General features: G+C 34.6%; 1 protein-coding gene across 4 annotated transcripts in view; it reads right to left on the bottom strand.

Moving 5' to 3' along the window:
• Positions 1-410: 410 nt before the first annotated feature.
• LOC125670233 (poly(A)-specific ribonuclease PARN-like) overlaps positions 411-22,925 on the bottom strand; it is a 35,605-nt gene continuing 13,090 nt past the window's right edge. The window contains exons 8-22 of one of the 4 annotated variants that reach the window (XM_048905305.2): positions 22,145-22,249; positions 21,883-22,009; positions 21,666-21,722; positions 19,512-19,589; positions 19,216-19,259; positions 15,106-15,148; positions 13,397-13,472; positions 12,791-12,905; positions 12,599-12,664; positions 12,310-12,365; positions 9,031-9,117; positions 5,937-6,011; positions 3,497-3,650; positions 3,310-3,413; positions 411-735 (exon numbers count right to left, since the gene is read on the bottom strand). In XM_048905305.2, the coding sequence (XP_048761262.1) occupies positions 692-735; positions 3,310-3,413; positions 3,497-3,650; positions 5,937-6,011; positions 9,031-9,117; positions 12,310-12,365; positions 12,599-12,664; positions 12,791-12,905; positions 13,397-13,472; positions 15,106-15,148; positions 19,216-19,259; positions 19,512-19,589; positions 21,666-21,722; positions 21,883-22,009; positions 22,145-22,249 (1,231 nt within the window). In that variant the 3' untranslated portion in view covers positions 411-691. Of the gene's footprint in view, positions 736-3,309; positions 3,414-3,496; positions 3,651-3,686; positions 5,675-5,936; positions 6,012-8,895; positions 8,924-9,030; positions 9,118-12,309; positions 12,366-12,598; positions 12,665-12,790; positions 12,906-13,396; positions 13,473-15,105; positions 15,149-19,215; positions 19,260-19,511; positions 19,590-21,665; positions 21,723-21,882; positions 22,010-22,144; positions 22,250-22,925 lie in introns of those variants that run through there. The other 3 variants (XM_048905308.2, XM_048905307.2, XM_048905309.2) reach the window with 3 other exon arrangements.

The raw sequence follows: 22,925 nt of genomic DNA, 5'->3' as shown, positions 1-22,925 counted from the left end.
GTAAGTCTTTGATATATAACCTTGACCTCTATCAGTAACAAAACTATGACTTTGATCTCTCAGTTCACCGTGTATGAAAGTTTTTCATCTTTAAAAGTTCTGAAGTTTGACCTACTTAAAAATTTGTGAATAGAAAGAAACAGAAGAAAAAACAATAAGCCTCCATATTCCAGGGGCATGAAATCACATATCTGACCTTTAAAAAGCTACAACAAAAATCATTATTGTGAGTCACTTGTGTGGATATGTTGATGATTCAGGATTCCAATGATGCTTGTTTGAAGGTCAGAACAATGTACGGAAAGAGTATGACTCCAAGAAGTTTTCTAATGTCACATACAGAGCACCTTATCCATCCAATTGATGTGGGCTCAAAAGTGTACCTATGATGATTTACCAAACTCTGCAAGTGAATATTCTGCTTCTTTAATACATAGATGTAAATTACCATTGCACAATATAATCAAATCATGATTACTGATAAGTAATGCTTCTGTTAGGTTCATCCCTCAATGTCTTCCACAGGTTTGGAAGACAAGTCTAAGTATTTTCTTCCTTTCTATTCAAATGTGTGACTGGTGGTATTGGTCATTGATCATACTGTTGTGAGCCACACATTTATAGTGAGCACTTTAATTTCCTATTAGAGTGACAGAAAACATGTCTTTGTCCACATCCTTTATCAGCTTTGTCACCAGACAGGCTCTTCAAACATTTTCTGATCACTACCTTTTCCTGCAAACAAAACCAAAAGAGATCTACATGTACATGTGATATTTAGCAAGAACTTTAACAATCCATATAGCTTATTCATTTACAGGGATTGACAACAAAAAAAGAACACAGAAGTCCATGGACCACATTGCTCATCAGAGCATCAAAAGGTCTGGTGTGAGCAAATGTAAGTCTTGGCTTTTATAAGCTTGCTTGTGTATTAATTCAACAATTGTATTAAAAAGATTTCAACTTTTAACCCATTGTGACTCCATCCTGGCCACATGGATGGCATAAACAAATCTGAAACTACACTACATGAAGATGCTTTATGATCATCTGACAGTCAATAACCCCTGGTACTTGACAAGAAAAAGATTTTTGAAGACTGTTCCTATATAAACTGTGCCCCCCCCCCCCCACCCCCGTCTCATTCTGGACCTTGGGGTCAATCTGAGACTACACTACATGATAATGTTTGCAAATTTTTTCACAACTTTTACCCTTGTGGTTCTCGAAGAGATTTTTAAATTTTTCTTATATACATGTATTACCAATGTTAAGGTTTGAACCCTTATTGTGCCCCTGTCCTAGACTTGGGGTCATATGGTATCAACAAATCATCGTTATACATGTATATATGGGTATCAGGACATCTTGCCCCTAAAAAAACTCACCCCCTCTCTTAAGATAACTCTCCCCTTCATATCATACATGTTTACAACTATTATTTTTGGTCTAAATCCAAGAGGTGTATTAGCAAAAATTAAGTAAGCGTTTGGTAGGGAGAGTATTAGCTTGGTCTACAGCTGACGTAGTATAATTATCTATAATCTGCGTCTAATTGTTTGATTTCCCCCAAGCTGTTATCAATGTACTTCAAACGTTAATTAAGGTACTCATCATCAGAGTACTTTTCACTTTGAAATCGCTGCGTAAAAATAATCAGTAAATCAAAGCCGTTATAAAATTTCTAACATGGGAATTTTATGATTTTTCAAAGGGAATTATTTGAGAAATGCATTAAAAGATAATTACATGTATCAGAATAATCATGCTTCACATATACTCTATCGATAAAACACACACACATCCCAACCCCCCCAAAATTGTTCTCAGTATTGAAGACATTTAATCAATTACCTGAAGATCAGTAAATATAATTTTTCTTGCCAAATGAATTATGAAAAATATCAGTTTTTCTGAAATGCAATAATTAAATCTGTCTATAATTTCTATTAGGATTTACCATTCGTGTTAAAGTATGAAATAAAAAGACGTACAGTGTAACTATAGGGTTAAAAGTGTAAATTTTTGTACAATTACACACACAAAATGAAAATAAAATGTGATAATATATTTATATATAATATTGGGGGTGAGTTGTCTCAAGAGAAGGGGCGAGTTGTCCTAAGAGAGGGCGAGTTGTCCAGCATTCTATATATGCACTGTTTTCTCACAAGTTTTGGTTTGGCTTTCTTGGTTCTTGAGAACATTTCTTTAACACCCAGACACATTTATACCATTTCTGTATGTGTACTTAGTTTAGCAGGAATCGAAGTTTAGCGGCTTTGGAGGTGAAGCAAAAGCTTTACGGTTGCACTGAAATATATATCTGTTTATCCACTATCAAACATAGAAGGAGCATTCAGTCATAATACTACTCCAGATTTTAAATATGCTAAAATAAGTACACATATATAGTATCTCCCCTTAAAAGGGACATGACCCTTCTTGTGAACAAACTCCAATCCCCTTCTTAAAAGGAGGCTTTGCAGCAAATTCGGTTGAAAACTGGTCCAATGGTTCTTTAGAAGAATTGAAATGTGAAAAGTTTACAATCAACATACAACTGACAGATATTTTGATCAGAAAACCTTATGTGAGCCTTTGGCTCAGATGGGCTAAAAATAAGAATTATTGACAAATTGCTTTTAAGAGATCTTTTGTTGAAAAAAGCTCATGCAACTACAATGATCATACATGTATGCAAGTGTTCAAATACCTTTTTCTGATAATTACATTCAGTTTGTGTACATCCCTAATCAATCTGTATCATAGTTCACAAATTCATTGTACTTCAATACTGTTAACAAATGTAATAAATATCCTTTTTAGTTCACCTGAGCTGAAAGCTCAAGTGAGCTTTTCTGATTGCATGATGTCCATCTGTAAACTTTTTACATTTTCGACTTTTTCTCCAGAACCACTGGACCAATTTCAATCAAACTTGGCAAAAAAAACATCCTTGGGTGATGGGCTTTCAAATTTGTTCAAATAAAGGACCATGCCCCCTTCAAAGGGGAGAAAATCACAAAAAAAGCAAAAATAGCATTGGGATCAAAGCTTCCTAACATAGTGCAGATTCATGTTTGTTAAAATCATGCCCCATGGGAGAAGGGTGGTGCCAAAATCGGGGATCAAAGTTTTACATACAAATATATATAGAAAATCTTTATATACTGTATGGGCCAAGGTGACTCAGATGAGTGCTGTGGCCCATAGGCCTCTTGTTAAAATGTCATGTTGGTATGCTTAGTCTATACATTTCAAATTAAAACCCATCCACCCTCAATATCAACAGCTATATTTTACCACTTGTACTGTCTGGTGCCAAACTTTCCTCTTCAATTTTATTGCCGTTTTCTTCAGGTGTTGGTGGAGTAGCTGATCTTGATCGAGACACAAACACAGGAGCACTGAAAATATATTCCAGTACAACATAGCCAAAAATCCTTATTAATCTTTACTAACTACTTATTCATAGGATTAAAAGACTTACTCAACATTCAGAACTTTTTTCTTCTTGGACTCTTCCTCCGTGGAGTCGGTGGAATGTGGTCGCTTTTTCGATTCCTTGTCTGGCAGACCATACTTAAACAACTCGTATGTTATAATTTTGTACTTGCTGTCCCTCTTGCAAAGGGCTGGGATAACTGACAAATACAAAATGGAAGAGAATTCATAATGCATTTGGGAAGGATTTCTGCAAGAAGTACACATATTAAAGTTGTCAAAAGACATCAGAGTTTGTAGGAAGGAAAAATAGTATACGTGTGTCTGAATGATGTTGTGTACCAATGTTTGATGTCTGTCAAGCATAATATTTCCCATTTGACCCTTGACCTCAAAATCCATTGGATTAATTGTATATTGTTTAACGTCCCTCTCGAGAATCTTTCACTCATAGAGACATCACCATCGCTAGTGAAGGTCTATGCTCGGCACTTATGGCCTTTGAGCAGGGAGGGATCTATATCGTGCCACACCTGCTGTGACACAGGGCCTTGGTTTTTGTGATCTCATCCGAAGGACTACCCCATTTAGTTACCTCTTATAACAAGCAAGGGGTACTGAAGACCTATTATAACCCCACAGGAAAATCCATTGTTGATATAAACCAATGTATCAAATTTGATGTCTGTCAAGGAAAGGTTTCTCAGGATATTGAGCGGACAATGTCTTAAAATGTCTAATTTAACCTTTGTCCTTAGACCTATTGACCTCAAGATCAGTAGAGGACATCTACATTTTAGGGGAAACTAGTGTACCAAGTTTGGTAAGTACATGTATGAAGCAAAGGGTTCATCACATATTGAGCAGACAAGACTTTGTCTATAGACCGAGCAACTAACAGGTGGAAATAATATGCTCTCTCGGCCTCTTTTTCAAAGGGGGGCATTGAAATTTAATGATTTATATTTCTAAAACCTATTGATAACATTCTCTTACAATACTTGCAACTTGGATATTGGAAAACTATCAGACAAGTGGTTGGAAAAGGCACAAAATTTTATGAGAATTTTTGGTGATTATGATCAAAGTCCTTGAAGGTAACAATAAATTAATTACAAAAGTTAATGTGACTCTAAGGAAACATTGCAAAGATACAAATTTCAACATCTTGCTGTCCTGTGACCTTGATTTTGGCTACATGATCTTGACCTTGAATCAAGGATATTTTATCAAAATCAATGGTCAATTATTACACTCACTGTATGTATTCTGCTGAATTTCTATTGAAATCCATTGCTTTTTATTTGCAACTATAAAGACACATTTTGTTTAAATCTAGTTAGATACAGTACTTTAGCTGTTACGTTTAAATAACTTACAGGTCAATAATACACAAATCTATATTTTACGTACTTGAAAATATTTTCAAATATCTAAAAGAAAAAGAAAAAAATACAGAAAAATATGAATAATGAAATATCCTTCTAATGTGGGTTGTGCATTTCCCTGCAATGTTTGTGTTCTTCATCTCCCGTTAACAAACCAAAACATTTTATAATTCAAACAAGATGTTGAAATCATATCCTGGCTGCCAACTTCAATTTAGGAATGACTTTAATTAAACTACAACTTTGCTGTCCTTACTTTTAAACTTATTCTGTTCTTCTCTAAGGTCTGATGTTCTTAGAGAATCTTTAATCATGGACATTTCATCAAGGTCATAGGGCAATATGAAATAGAGATGCTATTTGATCTACATTAACCTTTGCTTGGAATATGAGCATATTTAGAATTAAAGCGTGATTAAGATCTGTTCTAGTTATAAATCAAGATCTCAAATGTTTGAGATGTTGAAATTGTGTCAGTTCTGTGACTTTGTTTCTATTGTTTGGGGAGATTGTCCACCAATGCCTGAGGAAGATTTGAAGTTTGCACAGACTAGGATTAGGTCCTGGTAGCCCTTGTAGAATGGCTCCAGATTTCAGTATGCTATGCATAGCTCAAAGATGTATCGTGAACTAATGCATTAAATTTTGTCTGAACTTAACTTTGTAACATCTCTCTTGTCCGTTATTATATGTTGATATTGACTTGGTGAGGGATGATGGACACCTTTTTGTCTGGTGAGGGATGATGGACACCTTTTTGTCTGAACTTAACATTGTAACATCTCTCTTGCCTGTTATTATATGTTGATATTGACTTGGTGAGGGATGATGGACACCTTTTTGAGGTTTAAAAACTCTGTATGATGAAACTTAATACCATACAAGCAGAATTTTTAGCAAGGATTTAATTTTGGCATCATCAGCATGGGTGTTGAGATTGTTAAAATTGAATATTGCTAACAATTTATTCTTAGAATTATAAAGTCACTAAAATTAGCTCTCGCCAAATATATATACCCATTTTTATGTTTCGCTAAAATTTGCACTTATATGGTAATACACAAGTTAGAATTTTGGTTAAACGATGTATTTGTTTACCTGAAGAAGATTGTTCCTTTTTATAAAGTGACACAAAGGCTGATGTATCATCTAACCACTGAATGTTGACATTTCCTGCAATAGAGATTACAAAATATCAGATTTTGTCTGAACAAGAAAGTAACTGTACAACACTGTATCCACAGATACACAGAGATCAATCTCTCAGACACAGTAATTGGAACACTACTTACATACATACACTATAACTTCAAAGGGTTCAGAATTTGTTAAAGAGATAGTAAAGCTAATTTTGATGAAATTTTTCTCTCACATACCCCAAATCATATTTTTCATTTCTAACAGACATATGAATAATATTTTTCAACTTTGAAAATGACTGCATGTTTGTCACAAGTTACACTAGGAGACAACTTGTCCAAGAAGCAAAAATTCAGGGGATATAATTTGAAGGTTATATGCAATAAATGAATATGATTGTTACTTTTTTAAAACAGAAAATGACACAGTAAAACTTTTGGTAGAAAACTTCTTGCTTGTCACGACTATGCTTATAGTTTGTTTCCTAGATGCCCCTAAGTAGAGAAGAGCTAAAAAAAATTTAAAAAAAAAAAGGTTTTGGCTCAACCCAAGGGGCCACGGACCACAAAATTAACAATGTTTGTTGCCCTTACCCCATAGATAATATAAACTAAATTTTGTAAAAATTGAATCGGTAGTATTTGAGGTTTTTTCTTTAAATTTTATGATTTAATTTGCATTGGCAAAAATTCTAACGAATGAGTACAACAATTTACACAAGAACAAACTCAAGAAATTTTACAGTCTGTAGATCTCTAAAATATGTATAAAACTGACTCTCTCTTTGTCATGTCAAAACAAATTATAGATTTTATTCATATTCTGATTATATATAATCTTAATCATCATGACACAAAACCCCATTGCAAGGTGTAAATTGACCAATTAGCCAATTATATACTCAAGTGTGTCACCTCCACAAAGAAGCACCAGTGATGTTTCACATATGTAAACACCTAATTACCCCTCCAGCATTCAACAAAATCCAGGTAAGGAAATTATTACATGCTTGGGTAACGGTGGGTATATGCTACCACCACTTCCAGAGGTCGAGAGTGAAAAACAATGAAATGTGTTTTACGGGACCCAACTTCACTTCAAGAGACCAAGAACTTCGAGAGATTGAACGTTCGGGAGATCGATAGTAAATTTGCTTTGTTATATAGAGAAAAAAATCGGGACCATGATTTCACTTCGAGAGATCAAAGTTCGAGACATTGAGAGTCACCTGTATAAACATAATATGAAAGCTCCATATTAAATAGTTTAAGGAGATATTTTAAATATGTTGCATTTTCTTAAAAGTTAGACAAATCCCATCAAAGTCACCTGGCTAGAACTTTGATACGAAAGAAGGTTTTGTCACACAGAATGCATATGTTACCTGTCACTCACTATCAAAAAATTATGAGTAATGTTGAAGTTTTGAAATTGGGGTCAAACTCTAAGCTCAAAATCACAAGGTCAAAGATCATGTATGAAATGATAAGGCCTTACTATAAGAAATCTATATGCAAATTATGAAAGCCCTACCTATTTTTAAATAATTCAGGTGATATTGAATAGATTCTCTTTAAAGTAGGTCAAATTCCAAGGTCAAGGGTTGAAAACTTTCATACCAAAGAAAAGGTCTTGGCACAAGGAATGGACATGTGAAATAGGAGAGCCTTATCACTCACCATTCAAAAGTCATGAGCAAGGCTAAAGTTTTGGTTGGACAAACGACAAAACATCTGCACTATGTCAGGAAGCTTTCATGTAAATCTCAGCTTTTCTGGCCCAGTGGTTCTTGAGAAAAAGATTTTTAAATGACCCCACCCTATTTTTGCATTTTTGTGATTATCTCCCCTTTGAAAGGGACATGGGCCTTCATTTGAACAAACTTGAAAGTCCTTCACCTAAGGATGCTTTTGGCCAAGTTTGGTTGAAATTGGCCCAGTGGTTCTGGAGAAGAAGTCGAAAATGTAAAAAGTTTACAGACAGGCGACGGACAACAGGCGATCAGAAAAGCTTACTTAAGCTTTCAGCTCAGGTGAGCTAAAAATTAAGGAGGTACTCTGCATCGTCATAACGGCTGACTTCTTTTAAAACATGGATGAAAATACGAGTTTCAGCAATATTTGTCTATTAATTTCGATAATTCTCGCCCAGCTGAGTAGCTCAGTAGGTTAGCACGTCGACTGGTGAACTGTAGATGGCGTGTTCGAATCCAGCAGGGGTTTTTAATTTTTCTCAGATTGCTTTCAACTAAAACTGCATTTTCTGACTAAATAAAGTAAATTTGAAAGTTTTCAATTTCAAAATATTGTTGTACATATCGTCCACTTTTCATCCAAATCAAATTTCTCTGGTGTAGCATACCTCCTTTAAATAAACTTGAATCCACACAAACTCGGGAATATTTGCATTTTGTTACAATTTCAAAATGTGGTCCTACTACCCTTGAAAGTTTGTATATTCCCATATAAAACTTTTATCCCCTATTGTTCCCCCCTCAATAAACAAACTTGAAAACTAATTTTGGACCTGCTGTTGTTGAGATGAAGACTTTTAAAGAAATTTTTCTATTCTCTTTATCTTCCAATGTAAAACTTTGATCTCCTATTGGGCTCCAGCCTACTTCAAGGGGTCACAATTAAAAGAAACTTGAAATTTTTTAATGTTGCATTTTCATGATTATCTCCCCTTTGAAGGGGGCATGGCCCTGTATTTGAATAAATTTAAATTCCCTTCACCAAAGGATGATTTGCACAAATTTTGTTCGAAAATGGTCCTGCGGTTCTGGAGAAGATAAAAATGTGAAAAGTTTACAGACAACACACAAAACGTGATTAGAAAAGCTCACTTGAGTTATCAGCTCAGGTGAGCTAAAAATGATCTGAGCAAAAGTTTTTAAACCATTTACATACTTGCTTACCTTCCTCCATGCCTATCTCCACTTTTAACTGAAAAAAATACTGAAACTAAAAATGGCGGGATACATGTTTTGTATAAAGTAATACACATGCATGTCCCCTTGCATTAAAGGTACATACAGATAATATTCACTTACCAAAGGGAGAAAAAAGCTGGTACAGATCTGGTGCTTTCCATTCTTTTGGAAACGTAACATGGAAAATGTGCTCTCTGTTTGGCAATACTACAAAACAAAGACAAAGGCTCTCAAAATATGGAATTGTTAACCTGGCTCAAATAACTTCAAAGTAAAGTTGAAGGAGGACGTCGCAGTCTGCATGGAATTTTTTTTTTTTTTTTTTTTTTTATATCAAGCTAAAAATCAACACCTTGGTTAGCTTTGTCCATCATCTTGTAAGAGAACAGTAACCTGTCCCTCTGATCATATGTTTGGACTTGTGCAGAAGAGTAACACCCCACCTCTGTCTGATTTTTTTTCAAACTTGCAGGAATGGTACTTTGTATAAGACATTCATTCAGATTGGTTTTAGAAGTTATTTGTTATCAATTACATGATAAACGTCAGTGACACTGGAGGGAAAGTTTTTGGCAGTCTCAAAGAATGGCATCTTGTATAAAATCTTAACTCCTATTGGGTCCTAGGATTACATGTGAAATAGCAATCTTTGATGGGAAATTCCAAAATTGTGTATAGTACAAGATTTGAGGTCTAATTTTATAATTTAAGCCAAAATGTCAGACTTTCAGGAATGATATCTTGCATAATTACATTGGTTATTATTTTCTATAAGTAAAAAAAAGGGGTGAGGGTTATTATTTCTTTGAAATTTGTGTTCTGTATTTTGTATTTGATTTTAATGACACTTGCAAATCTTACATAAACATCTAGGTTCATGATAGTTTTCAAGGTAAGATATAAAGATCAAGGTGACTGAAATAAAATTCAGAAATTTCTTGTATGATTTTAAGGGATGATATTCAATAACACATGTATGTCATGTTTCAAGGGAATGGCTTGTTTTTCTATTTGTTTTTTTTGGAGCTCTTGATTCCAACAAGATATATTTTGCTTCATGTTCAAAAGTAAAAATTTTTGAGAAATTTATAACCCTGCTCTGAAGCAGAATCTTGGACCCAGGGCCATGGACTTAAAATCAATCCAGAATCTTCCTTGCTCATTAATAGTATGCACTCAGTTTCTTTCTTTTTTCTTTTTTGGCTAAATGCATACATGCAACTCCCGATTTATCTGGAAGTTTTCCACTAACAAGCTTTACCTCCCTTACAGTCTCCCACTATTACCTCCCTTACAGTCTCCCACTACAGTGTCTTTCTCCCTCAAACATCACTTTAGTAATTTCTCAAGTTTAGAGGCTATATTTTTGCGTACCTTGGATTATCAATTAATTGAGGGTGCAGCATATAGTTACACAAGAGGCCCATGGGCCTAGAATCGCTCTTCTGATACATGGTAGAACAGGCAAAAATTCTCACTAACCAAGATTCATCAATTAACAAAGTTTGATGATGTTAAATCAAATAGTACCTGAAAATTTAAATGTAACTGTCCAAAAGTAGGTCAGTGACCTATTTTTGGTCGACACACTGAAGACTCAAGATGCATCAACTGACAAGTCAAATAGTATTCAAATATAGCCGTCAAATTCCAAAAGAAGGCCACAGTGACCTACTTTTCGGTCGACACACTCCAAAGACTCAAGATGCATCAACTGACAGTTTGATAATTAAAGTCAAATAGTATCTGAAATATTCAGATATAAACATCAAATTCCAAAAGTAGGTCACGGTGACCTACCTTTTGGTCAACAAACTATGAAGACTCAAGATGCATCAACTGACAAAGTTTGATCATAGTGTCTGAAATATGCATCTAAAATTGAAAATGTGAAAATTGAATGTTTGCAAAATTCAAAAAGTAGGTCACTGTGACCTACTTTTTTTTATACATATGTTTCAAGGCCTCTAGACGCATCAACTTACAAGGTTTAATGATTCTAAACCTCTCGGTATCTGAAATAACAACCTAAAATGTATTCATAAATGATTAGCAATAAAATTCAGAAAGTAGGTCATGGTGACATATTTTTCACATGACGCACTTCAAGGTCCCATGATCCATCAACTGACAACTTTTGATGATCATAGGCTCAAAAACGTCCAAGATATGCATCAAAATCTATTTAATAATAATTACCTGCGAAATTCAAAAAGTAGGTCACCATGACCTAATTTTGAGACAACATGATATTAGGTCCTAAGATGCATCAACTGACAAGATTTGATGATCCTAGTCCTTATACTAAGCAAAATATCAAAGTTTTAACAAAACAAAATTTAAGGTCAACTTTGAAGTGACCTTGAGACCACACCCTTTGCCCCAGGATGATGCCTTGTACAATTTTTTATCTACAACCTATCCTCATCCTTATGCATAAGTTTGGTGATAATTTTTTAAGAAGATTTTTTTATCAACCACTACTTTTGTTTGCATTTTCCTAATTAATTTCACAACCCTATTTTCAGTACAAATGAAAGCCCTTGTGCCAAGGATACCCTGTGATAAATTTGACAAAAATTGGCCAAGGGGTTCTTGAGATATAGCCCTTTTTCCAAAAAGTTGACGCACACCGCACGCCAGACATATGGCCATATGATTAGCTCTTTGAGCCTTTGGCTCAGAAGAGCTAACAAAGCCACTGTTTCATAAATGCAAAGTATCGAGTTGTGAGATTTTTACAGATTGGATTATTGTTTGAGGTTTTAAACGGAGAGGGCAATGACCACAATATTCTCCATTTCTTATCATATACAGTAGATGATACAAACCAAATTTTGAGAAAACTGATCCAGGAATTTTGAAGATGTTGAAAATGATTAATTGTAAATTTAAACAGATAATGCATGACAACAGACAAGTATTGAATTGGTCAACTGAGGGGCCTAAATAAAGTATAACATAATTACTATAATCTACCAGATAAAATAAAATTCATGAACTTTAAAATAGATATCCCATGGTTTGTGGTGTGATATGATTTGTATTCAACGAGTTGTGCGTTTTCTATCCCCTCGCCTAAAACACACAACTAGTTTGATAATAATCATATCCAACCATAAACTGTGGGATATTCTTCCTATCACATGTTAACGCCCTCCCCCAGTTATTCATAAACGTTACTGTATTGTTGGGAATTTTGCCTCTTGACAGTTTGTAAACAAACTACGTAAAATTGACATTTGTTTGTGACATCGCAAACAGCGTAGGAAAACCGAGAAACAATTAAAATTTATGTATTAGGTGATATCCACCGGATAAAGGAGTAAACGTGTGATAAATATATAAATCAACAGACTTGAAAATGAAATTATTTCAGCTTTATTTGCATCTACCTACCATCATCTGCAGCCAGATCTAAATAAGGAATCTCCGGCACTCTCATTAAGAACAGTCTGTAATATGAATTACAAAAATTCAATATACATAATATCACATTTAGAGTTGATTCTACATAATATCACATTTAGAGTTGATTCTACATAACATCACATTTAGAGTTGATTCTAAATAACATCACATTTAGAGTTGATTCTACATAACATCACATTTAGAGTTGATTCTACATAACATCACATTTAGAGTTGATTCTAAGATAAAACAGCATGAAACTAAAACAATAACTTACTTATTTGTGAAGGGCTTTACTACAGAATCATCGGGAGAAACATTGCTAACAGGAGGATCTTTTTTACTTCCTACAAAATTTGTATTCCAATTGAAAATTGCTACTTGCAAAATCAATAGCTTTTCAAACAGAAATGAACAAAATTGAGCAAAATCAGCACAGGGCATTTGAAATGAAATGACCTAGGAATACTTGCCTAGAAAATTAGACATTCCTATGAAACACATTCCTGTAATGAAAGCATCATATGCTGCCTCGTGTAAATTGCTATCATCTAACTTGTATTGCGGAAAATTTTCTGGAAACACTGCAATCAAAATTTTTTTGCATTGTACAATGGACTTGCTAATATCTTGACATACAGGTATGGGAATGTTATTGAATGAAAATTTTACTACAGAATAAAAAGGATTAGAATGAATTTTGACATGTTCACTACCATGCGTAATTGTTTCTTAAACCCATAATCAACAGGTCACGAATTTACAGAGTTAACATATGTTTAAGAATCTATTTTCTTACAAACTTCATTAACTTCTGCAGCAAATAGTTTTTGGAATAAGAAATGCTAATTCAATATTACAGATACATGTATACAGTAAAAAACAGTTAAAGTGAACTTTCAGGCCCGGCAAAAATAGGTTCATTATAACCAAACTTCATTATATCCAATAAAATTTGTTATTTTGCTCCCATTGGGGAGTTAATATCACTTCGCAATAAGTGTGAATTCGTTATAAGTGTGAATTCATTATAAGCGTGTTTTACTGTACATGTAAGTATACCAAACTTACTTACCGATTTCTGGCTTTTCAAATGGTGAGCAACTAATGTGCTTTAACAGATCCCCTAACACTGTATTAGGCAGGAACTCCTACAGTGGAACAGGAAATCACGGTTTTACATGATAGAGATCATAAATCACGCAGATGTCCTTCACAATAAACAAGATCCATGGGCAGCAATGCTCACATGAGCCATCTTGTTCGTAAAGAGATCTTACTGGACACTAACAGTGGATCAACAATAAGCTTTTCTTGCTATTCAATCACTACATATACTACCAAGGATATTTTTAGGGTCTGCTGTAAGCAGATGTTTTCCCCCAAAATGATGCCTAAAAATTCCCAAATGATGGATGCTTTAATGGGATATGCCATGAGGGGCCATTTGATCTTGGTGCCACTCTGTTGCAAAGAAAATTGTGACTGTTTTTTCTCTGCATGCCAAAGACCAGAAATTAAAGCTTGTTTAAGCTACATTGATAATAGAATATCAAATGGTTAACTTTTTGCTTGTTTTTCTTATTTATTTGTATCAAACAAGTTTTCCAATTTCAATCAAATATCGCAATTTTCCCCAAACTTGAAGGCCCTAGCCCCTGGATTCAAGAGGTAAAAAAAATCCCTGACTACAGGTCTCTGGGTGCTTGCATATCATTTTCACAAATTGTAATTATTATATTATATTCTCACAGTAAATCTTTAGATCTCTATTGTAAGCCAACTCTAGCCCAGGACATCGTCGTTCGGTTTAAGAAATATCTATGTATGTACATAGAATATTAAATCTTTAACTCAAACCCTGACTCTGGCTTCTTTGTCATGTAATAAAGAAACTAAATAAAGACCACATGAAGACACTCCCACCAGAACTAGAAAACTGACTCAGGAAAGATCTCATAAAGGACTGAATTCATATATCACATGGACTAGTCCTAATGACATCTATTCGTTAATGCGTCATATTTAACTATAAAAGTGATGACGGACAAACAAATGTATGATGGGCAATGTGATTCTTATAGGGCTTCCACATTTTTATTATGCAGGTCCCTATTTAATCAGATGTTCATTGTGCACATCCCTAATTATTAATAATCAGATGTTTATTGTGCAGTAAATGTCTTATCTGTGAACTCCATATGATGACAACATCCACATGGTCCATGGTTGATGGTCTGGGTTGGTCTTTTGTATAATTTGACAAACTGTATACTTACAAATGTAGTTCCAAGTTTACAGGGATTTTTTAGGGTCTGTAGAGGGTCGAAATTCGGCCCCATTCCCAATGCTAAAGAGCAGGTGTTTTTACAAAATGATGCCTTAAAATTCCCAAATGATGGATGCTTTGGTGAGAATATGCCATGAGGTGCCATCCAACTTTGGTGCCACTCTGTTGCAAAACATTTTTGACAGTTTTTTCTCTGCCAAAGACCGGAAATTAAAGCTTGTTTAAGCCACATTAATAATGAAATATCAAATGGTTAACTTTTTGTTTGTTTTTTCTTATCTATTTGTATGTAAACGAATTTCCCAATTTCAATCAAATATTGTTATTTTTCCCAACTTGAAGGCCCTGGCCCCTGGATTCAAGGGGTAGAAAAATCCCTGGTTTAGGACACAAACAATGGACAAATTTTAATAAGAACATTTCACTTGAGCCTTTGTAATAGGCAAGAAAAAAAGAAACATATTCAACATATCAGTAACATCTCGTCTACTAACCTTGCATGGTGTTGTATTTGCCATCAGCTTTGTATCCAGAAGTCTGTGTGGTTCAAACAAAATAGATTCACAAATCATTTGTACATAATTCCCAGAATAATTAAAAATTTTGTACATCCATAGCTAAATTTGCATTGTTGATTCACACAAAAAGATTTTGCTAGATATTTTTTGTAGACTTTTAAAAAAATGATAAGAACAATTCTGCCGAAGAAAAGTCTAGAATGACAGAAGTACAAAAGACTCCATTGATAATTTATTGACAGACCAGCATATCAAATTGCCCAAGAGGCACAGTTTGTGATTAGCCTCCCCTCTGTAAGATTGGATTGGAAGGATATGCCTAGGGCATCTATACCCCTTTTTAGTGGATGCCCCACCTCTTCTTTGGCACTGCCATATATCCATAGAAACTAACTTCAGATGCTAGAATCAATTCAGAACATGCCTTTGCTACCAAATTCCATGTCATGTTTGGTAAGGGTGCAACCATAAAATACATAGGTGAGATTAAAAGGTCAATGTCTGACAAAAAAATTTAAATTCAGTTTTCATCAAACCCCCCAACCATTAAAATTAAATTTAATGAATGTTAAAAATAATAATAATCAGTGCATGAAAATTGATGTTTGATGACATAAACTTACAGGAGTTTTTACCCCCCTCACCGATTTGAATTTAGATTTTTATCTGACATTGATCATTTGATCTCTCCCCTTATGGTTCCATTTTCAATATTTGAAACTGATATTGCAGTTTGCTTCGGTGTGGATTCATCTGAATTACTCCTTTTGTTTTTGCAAAATGGCTTTTGGAAAAAACACAAGTGCAGAACTGAACCATCAACCCACAAATAGTAAAAAGAGAGCATTTTGGGTTCCACATCAGCAATGATACAGATTGTAAAAGTTTCAAATATTACCACAGACTTGTCGAAACGATATCGAAATTGACATATTTGTTACACTTATCAAATCAGACTTGTATCATGGTAAGTATCACATAACAGCTCTGTATCATGACACACATTGTGAGGTCAGGGTATACTTGAAGCCCTCATGTTTGGCCAAGACTCAGGTGCATTGGATTTCAATGTGTGTTTGCTACACCTTTCCTAGAACAACTTTATCTTTTTTAGAAAATTTGGATTTTTCTGACAATTCTTTTCCAGATTCTGAAATATCAGCTTTAACTCCAAGGTCCACTTTTACAAGTGACATGAGTAATAATACGCCCATCCTTTTGCATATCAATAAGGATACTTTTTTGTCATTCCACAAAGCTTTGAGGATCAAAGAAATAGTAAACATATTAACATCTTCATAGAAAATAACTGAAATGCTGCCAAATTCAGTCTGATTCTCCCAGAGAGCTTTTCAAGAATGAAATCAACAAGTTGTAAGGGCTATTCCAGAAATAAATACATGGGGGGGTCGGGAGGCACCTTTTGTATATACCAAGCACCCATAAAAAAATAATAAAAAATTACCCCATGACCCATCAAATTAATAAACTCATTTTACAATGACCCATCTAATAAAAAAAAAAACTAACCAGACCCACCACAAAAATATTTTTAAAAATGAAAACGGTACAAATCTCGCGAGGTTTACGGGACAAACATTCTAGTCAATGACGCGGTAATGCCTGTGCGACATTGTATCACAGTAGTTCTGAAGAAACGATGTCACATCAACAATCAAAGGCATCTATGGCGGGAATGTTGGAAAGATTGGGAGTCCAAACGATGCTATTATCATGAAATGGGTATGGATATGTTTTTCCACGAATCGTTCGTCTTCTAATGGAGCCCGCGCCCGGAGGCCTCTATATCACCATCACACCGACTGATAAATATAACGCATCGGTACCCTCGTATAAATCAACTAAGGTTTGCCTATTTTTATTAGAAAACGGAATACCTATTGGTTTCAAAATATTCCCAAAATCGATGCACTGTAAACTGTAATAATCTACAGAACAGAGTTCGCCGCCATCACGTCCAAAGGGACCCTATTAAACGCGCCTCTAATTTGAAGAGTGCCGTAATGGAAAGTTATGCGCTGCAAAGAGCGACAACTCGAATAGTTCTATGTTACTTTCGATTTCGAAAGCAGCTTTCGAAAGCACGTTTTCAATTTTCCCTCCGACGTTTTGTAACCAACACGACAAGAGCGACAATAAAAATATTCTGAAAACTCAACACCCACGTAGCACAAAATAAAACAATAGAAACTACCCACTACCCATAATAAATATTTTATTAACAATCCCACCACGGACCAATTAAAATATGAAAAAATACGACCACCCACACAAAAAAATATCATTTGCCGCCCGACCCCCCCATTTGATCATTTCTGGAACAGTCCTAAGAAGATAAACAACGTTCTGTGTTTCAGACACAAAGTTTGTTGATGTCATCCTCAAAGGAAAACATCTAGTAATACCAATAACTTTATGATGAATAAAACCCCTTCTGACAGCTGAAGATGTAACTTTCGTTAATGAGTTCTGGGACAATCGCCTTCGACTCAGGTGAGCTAAATCATCCTATTATTGAGTATTACAAAGAACTCTGACAGAGAATTTATAATGTTACAAGCCTATGTAATATCACTCTAATCTTGATTGGTTGGTTTGGTTGTTTGTTTTACGTACCAATGAGAATTTTTCACTCATATTGAGATGTCACCGGCTGTAAGGTGAAGTACCATAGCTTAGTGCTCAGAGCTGTGGCAGTAAGGGCTATTTATCTTGCCACTACCTGACGTGACACGGGACCTCTGTTTCAAAGTCATTTCCAAAATACATTTGATTCTCATTTCTAAATGTTGAGCAATAACTACCTATATTGATGTCTTAGGTTCGACATGGCCATGGCACAAGCAAGTTTCAAACTCGCGACTTCCCAGTTACTCAGCAAATGCTCTAACGCTGAGCTACCACGACCAGTTCTCTAATCTTGGATTATATAGCAATGCCAAAGATGAATTGGCTATCACACTGAAGAGGGCACACAAATCCATCCAAGGCATTCACTCCAATTCTGGAAACTATCAGAAGCTTCCCTCCCCCGCCATTTTAAGATACTGACTCAACAATAGATCATCAACAGTGTCCTGTCCTAATGTCAGAGTTCTAAATATTTTCAGTAATACAAGTAATAATACACTGTTCTTCAGCTGTATCTTTCATTTCATAAAATAAATAAGTTCAAAAGTGCAAAAAGTAACACACAAACTAAACTCAATCAGCATTAACTATTCCATCCTCGCTAGCCACGGTTACTGAATCAGGTAGAACCTACCCTACCTCAAACCTTGGCTGCATGATCGGCGAAACCCTCAATTTTCATTAACATTTATGAAATGACACAAAAATATTTTTGACCAATCACAGTCATAATAACAGATTTCCGATATTTTAATGGCTGCGCCAACAACTAAAACGTGCTGTATTTGTTTCCAAGTAATAATGGACAAAAAAAAAAGGCTACTGATCCCTTTACAAAAGCAAGTAAAGTTTATAAATATTTATTCAATGAAATTCACATTAACAGCAGTAGCTATTTACACTTGTAAATTCCCGTGTTAATAAACTTGATCGTATTCTATAACTTGATGACGAAATTCGGGGTAAAAGGATGTGTTGAAATCTTAAAGATTAGATTTTATCTGACAATTATCTTAAGTGTGGTTACGTATATTATAACGTAAATTTATTACACCGGTGAAGTCAACAAAGAAGCGTCCATTAGTTACAAGTGTCCAGTTTGTTCTCAATTGACAATCCTCGGATTATTCCGCTACAAGCACGCAATGACCTGCGAATGATTTTCTTCTGCCAAAAAAATTCATGGAAGCTCACCGATTGGTTGACTAATGAACATAAATATTCATGAAGTTGAGGATTTTTTAAAATCACACAACCACAGCATTTGACAGAGTGTAAACAGAGACAATAGGCGTGGCTTGCGACGATGTGATTATTTACATGACATTGTAGTTCTGTTTCTGTATGTATGACAAGGAATCAAAAAAATCCAAAACAATTAGGTAATAAAAACTACCTTAGTCTTAATTGTAAATTTTTTCATAAATAACTTACTTTGGAAAGATGCATGTCGTTAGTGCTTTGAATTCCAGATAATTCTGAAATATAAATGTATGATAAGCAAAATGAACGAAAAAGATACAATGGTAAATAATTTATCTAGATTGGATAGCAGACATGTTCTTCATAAATAATGTACTACCATAAACTAACTTTTATTCACATAGTCGAAATATTTGAGTCCAAGACTCACTCATATTATTTACAGCTGTATGCATAAGTTTTATACGTTAACTCATATTACTGAGATTGTTTACAAGCTCTTATCAACATCTAATTAAACAACAAACCTCAGGAAGAGGAGAACAGAACCTATGTAACAGATGAATGACATCCATAAACATATTATGTCCAACCACCAGCTTCTCCTACATAAAAAGACAAACATTCAAATGTAGAAATCCTTGTACATGTATATCTGTTGATCACTACTTATGATTACTGCTGCAGTAAGAATCCTAAACTGAACACTTATCACATCTCCAGGTAATCAAATTCACCAAATACGCAAAAACTACAGTTCATTAGACCTCCATTGATATTTTTCTGCATCTTGTATATACCTATAATGATTAATACTATTAAGTGTCAATATAGTGAAATAATAAGGGGTCTAAAGCTTTTCACGGAGTTCTTTGCGATATAAATACATGTACTTTTTTCTCTATTATGATCTAATGGGCACGCTGTATTCAATCACACTCCTATCTCATTCACTTAGGAATTGCTTGAACACTTTGGTGAGAGAGATTTATAAGTACTACTTTCAAAACCCAATAAAGTGCACTGCCACGGCACAATAAATCCATCAGATGTTTATTCAATGTATGTTGATAGAAGTGCATGTTACACAAAATCACGTCAACCTTAGTTGGTGCCAACCTTAGTTGGTGCAAAGATTGCATCAATATCATTGCTTGAAGGTCTGAGGTAAACCAAGATTTCTTGTGATGTGTCTATTGCACATTGCAATGACTTGTCAATACGCAGTATTAAGTCTTCCCCGGAAGACGTGTCGCCTGCTAGTTCATTCTATATGTAATATATCACGTATAATGTTGAAAAAGTAAATTATTGAAATGGTTTTTGTCACTAAACAGGAAGTTGATAAGCGACAGATTCGAAAATGTCTTACACAATACAGTTGGCCACACTGATGCTCTGTGCCAAATATCAGGGAGTTGCCCCATGTGGTTCTTGAGAAAACTGTGACAGAAATTTTTTGTGACGACGCCGCCACCAGACGACGGATAGTGATCCCTATATGTCGCCACTGCGTAACGCAGGCGACACAATAACTATAGAAATATTCCAAAACTTATTTTCATTTTATTAAATATATTTAGATAATTTCTTTCACATGGTATGCATAATTACTTATTTTGGGTTGTACAAAGAAATTCCCCATAACTACAGTGTATTTCTATAATTATAATTATTTCCACAGCCTTCTTCGATCATACTCATTAATTAAACTTTAACTGGACAGATGTTATTTAGCTCTTATCAAAATAACATTTGAATCTCCATCTGAACTCTGAAACACCATGGCTTACTCCCAAGGGGCTAATGGAATCTTAATTAGACAGACAGATTAAACTGCTTGAAGCACCTTCAGCTTAGATTATTCCTTTATCTGTTGTTGTGTGATGTGCTCATTAATTCTGTGCAAATTTTGTAATACAATACTGCAAAAATTTATATCATTAATGTTAGAAACAATATAAGTATTCATACTAATCGTTATCTAGCTACATTTTATGAAAAAAATGTGTATTTCTTGATGTAATAATCACTAAATAAGTACTGCATGACTCTCCAACATATGTAGGGATTACCTCCCTTAAAACAGTTTTTTTTTTAAAATAACAAAATAATTATCATCTTAAAAGTTTTAATGACCTGATTTTTAGCAACAATTTACATTTCTATACAGATACACAAATTCACACAGTTTTTTGATTCTAGGACTCATATCGACATGAGCCCAAAAAGGGTTATGCCATATATAAGCCACATCATTTTAATTATAGGTCACAGTGACCTTGATTTAGAGTACGACACACCTTCTTCTTTAGATACAATAACTGACCAAAATTGATGAATTGTCCAGTTATGAGTTCGACAGGATTTTGCCGTATCATCTTAATCAAAGGTAACAATGACCTAACTTTAAAGTGTGACCCACCCTCTACCCAAGATGTATCAGCTGAAAAAGTTTGATGATTCTAGGTCTCATGGTATCCAAGTTATGAGCCAAACACTAAATGGAATGAACGGATGGACAGACACAATCACCATACCATAATACTTCCTGTTAAGACAGGTAGATAAAAACAAACTTAACAAAAATTTCCTGAAAAACATTTGTACAAATTTTTTTTAAATGTGGTGAGCTTCTACAGCTTCACATTTGTGACATCTAACTTTACAAATAAACTTACACTGTGAGTAATCATTCTGATGACTTTAGAAAATCCCACAGCCCCCTCTACTTCTGCCTGTTACACAAGAGAAAGATAAATAAAGACTGAAACTCACATCATGCAATTAACATTCTATGAACACAGTGAGAATGACAATTCTTTTAATTAATTACTCTTTGAATGACTTTTTAAAGACATTACATAACTAGATCACTTTCCTATGTATAATCATTACCAGTTCCGCTGCTTGTTTTTCCTGCTCCTTTATCTTCATGTCATCCTCACTTTTGATTCTGGTGACAACAATAAACCTCTGTTTCTTTTCATCTGTTTTAGCTGCCAAGTGAATCCCAGACTGAAACCTTAACAAAGAAGAACCTATAAACAATTGAGGGGAAATATTAAAATATGCCAAATCACCACTGTTTGACTTGTATACATTTCAATGATATTAATTTTCTACAAAACAAATCCATTCAATATGGTGTAACAAGAACCTTTGCTTTACAGTCTGGTAGATGAGTTTCCTCACAAATCCATTGCATGGTGGTAATGACAGAGTTTCTTCTCCTTCTTTATCCAAAAACTCCTGAACAGTTTTGCTATAAAGATACAAGAATTTTTACAAACTTGAATCTGAACTATGTCAGGAAGCTTTCATGCAAATGTAAACTTCTTTGGCCCAATGGTTCTTGAGAAGAAGATTTTTTAAAGATTTTCTTTATATATTGGTATGTAATTTTTTTATCCCCTATTGTGGCCCCATCCTACCCCTAGGGGCCATGATTTTAACAAACTTGAATCTGCACTATGTCAGGAAGCTTTCATGTAAATGTAAACTTTTCTGGCTCAGTGATTCTTCTTCAGAAGATTTTTAATGATTTTCCCCATTTGTATGTAAAACTGAGATCCCCTGTAGTGGCCGCATCCTACCCCCAGGGGCCATGATTTTAACAAACTTGAATCTGCACTATGTCAGGAAGCTTTCATGTAAATGTAAACTTGTCATAGTCAGGTAATTACATTACACCACTGATGCCAATGTATGTATCAAGTCAATGTTATGATATTCATAAAAAGGTTTACAGTAAAACAAAGTTATAGCAAACACCCAGGGCCAGTAAAAATCCGTTCATTATTACCCTCTCATAGGGCAGGGCTCGAAATTAACATATGTCCGTCGGTCTGTGACTGGCTAAAAGTCTGGCGGACTGACTGACATTTGCTTTAGTCAGTCCGATGGGACTGGTTAATTTTCTAAAGCATCATTTTGGAAAA

This window comes from Ostrea edulis, chromosome 4 (genome assembly GCF_947568905.1).
Source record: "Ostrea edulis chromosome 4, xbOstEdul1.1, whole genome shotgun sequence".
In the NCBI taxonomy this organism is placed as follows: domain Eukaryota; kingdom Metazoa; phylum Mollusca; class Bivalvia; order Ostreida; family Ostreidae; genus Ostrea; species Ostrea edulis.
The sequence above is the reverse complement of the archived record's forward strand: the minus strand, read 5'-3'. Positions and strand labels throughout refer to the sequence as shown.